Source organism: Montipora capricornis, chromosome 7 (assembly GCF_036669925.1).
Source record: "Montipora capricornis isolate CH-2021 chromosome 7, ASM3666992v2, whole genome shotgun sequence".
In the NCBI taxonomy this organism is placed as follows: domain Eukaryota; kingdom Metazoa; phylum Cnidaria; class Anthozoa; order Scleractinia; family Acroporidae; genus Montipora; species Montipora capricornis.
In genome coordinates, this window is record NC_090889.1 from 42,319,042 (window position 1) to 42,321,541 (window position 2,500).

Consider the following 2,500-nt stretch of genomic DNA (forward strand, 5'->3'; position numbering starts at 1 on the left):
AGTAATTACTTTGGCCAATCAAAAAGGACGATGACAATCCGGTAAACCAATCAAAACTCGAAATTATTACTCGTAGCCGACACAAAAAGCGGGAAAATGTGCACGCGCGAGCCACGATTGGTTTTGGTTTCACTTCTGATTGGTTGAAAAAATGGCACGAGAACTTTGAACCAATCAATGAGTGAAGTAATCATAAACCAAAGCAATTCGCTAATTACTTTCGACACTCAATTGAAAACCACTCTAATAATAGTATAATAATAATAATAATAATAATAATAATAATAATAATAATAATAATAATAAGAAGATGAAGAAGAAGAAGAAGAAGAAGAAGAAGCAGCTAGCACCAGGTCGTTATCCAGCTACTGCTAGAACAAAATGGACCAAGGCAGTAAACAAACTTGTCATGAAGTGCTACATTATGAGTAATCCTGGTATCAGAGGGTACCGAAAACGAATGATTAGCAAGTGGAAAGAAAACGGCGGATTCGAGACCAGCGAGCAGAGGTTAGCTGATCAAGCAAGAGCAATTAAAGTAAATGGGTGGTTGACGGAAATGGAGATTGAAGAGATGAAAAGGGAAGTGTTTGTTAACACTGAAGGTGAGGATGAAGATGAAGCGCTTGGACTGTCTGGTGTGACGGTAGAGCGTCACACAAATGCTGACAGTGGTGAGCAAGATGCATTTGACAATAGAACTGAAAATGTGACAGCAGATGTACAGACCGAACAACAAAGGGCAAACATTATTGAAGGGCTTTCTGATGAAGAAAAGTAAGGATAGAAAATGCGAAATGCAATTAGGATGAAACTGAAAGAAGAAGTTAAGAAGGTAAATGGGGTACTGGAAAAAGTTGATGTAGAGGATATAACTGCTACTAACATGCTCATCTATGCTGGAGCAGTGGTTGTTACAGAAAGGTTAGGACTGAAGACTGGGAAAAGGTCCCAGAAGCGGGAGCCTTTGTGGAAACGAAGGCTAGAGTCTCAAATCAAAGACATGAGAGCTGACCTAAGCAGAGTGGAGTCACTCTTAAGAGGGAAAACAGTTAAAGAACACCACAGGTGGCGACTAGAACAGAAGTATAAGCTTGCAAAGAATGGCCTCAAGCATGTCCATGAAGATCTCAAACAACGACTCATTGCCAAGTCTAAAAAGGTGCGGAGATATAAGAACAGGAATAAGCAGTTTGTACAAAACAGAATGTTCGAAACGAACCAACGAAGATTCTACGAAGAGCTCGACGGTAACAGTAACAGTTCCCAGGTGACACCTGACCCTGAGGAGGCCAAGCAATATTGGGATGGCATTTGGGGAGAAGAAACTACATATGAGAAGGAAGCAGAGTGGCTACAGAGATTGAGGGAGGAGATAGAGCCCCTTCAGCAAGACAATATATGTATCAGTGTCGAGACAGTGACGCAATTCCTGAAGAAAGTACCAAACTGGAAAGCACCAGGGCCTGACCTAGTGCAGGGTTTTTGGTTGAAGAATTTCACATCTCTACATACGTGTATTGCAAACAACCTTCAGTCATGTTTAGATACTGGCATTGTCCCTGACTGGATGACAAAAGGCAGAACGATACTCATCATGAAAGACCCAGAAAAAGGTGCAGCAGCAGGAAACTACCGCCCGATAACCTGTCTACCAGTAATGTGGAAACTGCTTACTGGAATAATATCTGACAAGCTGTATGAATTCCTTGACACAGGAAATATTCTACCTGATGAACAAAAAGGCTGCAGGAAAGGGGCTCAAGGGACCAACGACCAACTGTTCATTGATAAAATGATCTTAAAAGAGAGCAAAGCGAGGAAGAAGAATCTTGCCTTAGGATGGATCGATTATAAGAAGGCCTATGATATGATACCCCACCCATGGATTCTAGAATGCCTTGGCCTTGTGGGCATAGCCCAAAATATTAAGAACCTGTTGGCCAACTCTATGAATGGTTGGAAGATAGAACTTACATGAAATGTACAGAGCCTTGGAAGTGAGGACATAAAAAGAGGTATCTTTCAAGGGGATTCCTTGTTTCCATTACTGTGCGTGATAACAATGATCCCTCTCACCCTCATCCTCATCCTCAAAAGGTGTGAAGCAGGATACTCTTACGGAAATAATATAAAAATCAACCATCTCCTGTTTATGGATGATTTGAAGTTATATGCGAAAACTTCGAACCAACTGGATTCGCTAATACAGACTGTGAGAATATTCAGCAGCGACATTGGGATGAAATTTGGAATTTGCGCAGTACTGATAATAAAGAGAGGCAAGATAACACAATCAGAGGGCATCACACTACCTGATGACACAAACATAAGATTGTTAAAAGAAGGTGAAGGGTACAAGTACTTAGGAGTACTGGAAGCTGATGTAATGTTACACAAGCAGATGAAAGAAAAGATCAAGAAAGAATATCTACGGCGCGTCAGGAAAGTTGCACAGACCAAATTAAATGGGGGAAATTTGATCCAGGCAATAAATACG

General features: G+C 41.0%; 1 protein-coding gene across 1 annotated transcript in view; it reads left to right on the plus strand.

Annotated features, from left to right (window-relative positions):
* The first annotated feature begins 2,065 nt into the window (after positions 1-2,065).
* The window catches only part of LOC138055995 (uncharacterized), a 951-nt gene continuing 516 nt past the window's right edge, over positions 2,066-2,500 (plus strand). The window contains exon 1 of the mRNA XM_068901850.1: positions 2,066-2,500. This exon is cut by the window's right edge and continues 516 nt beyond it. Coding sequence (XP_068757951.1) covers positions 2,066-2,500 — 435 coding nt within the window.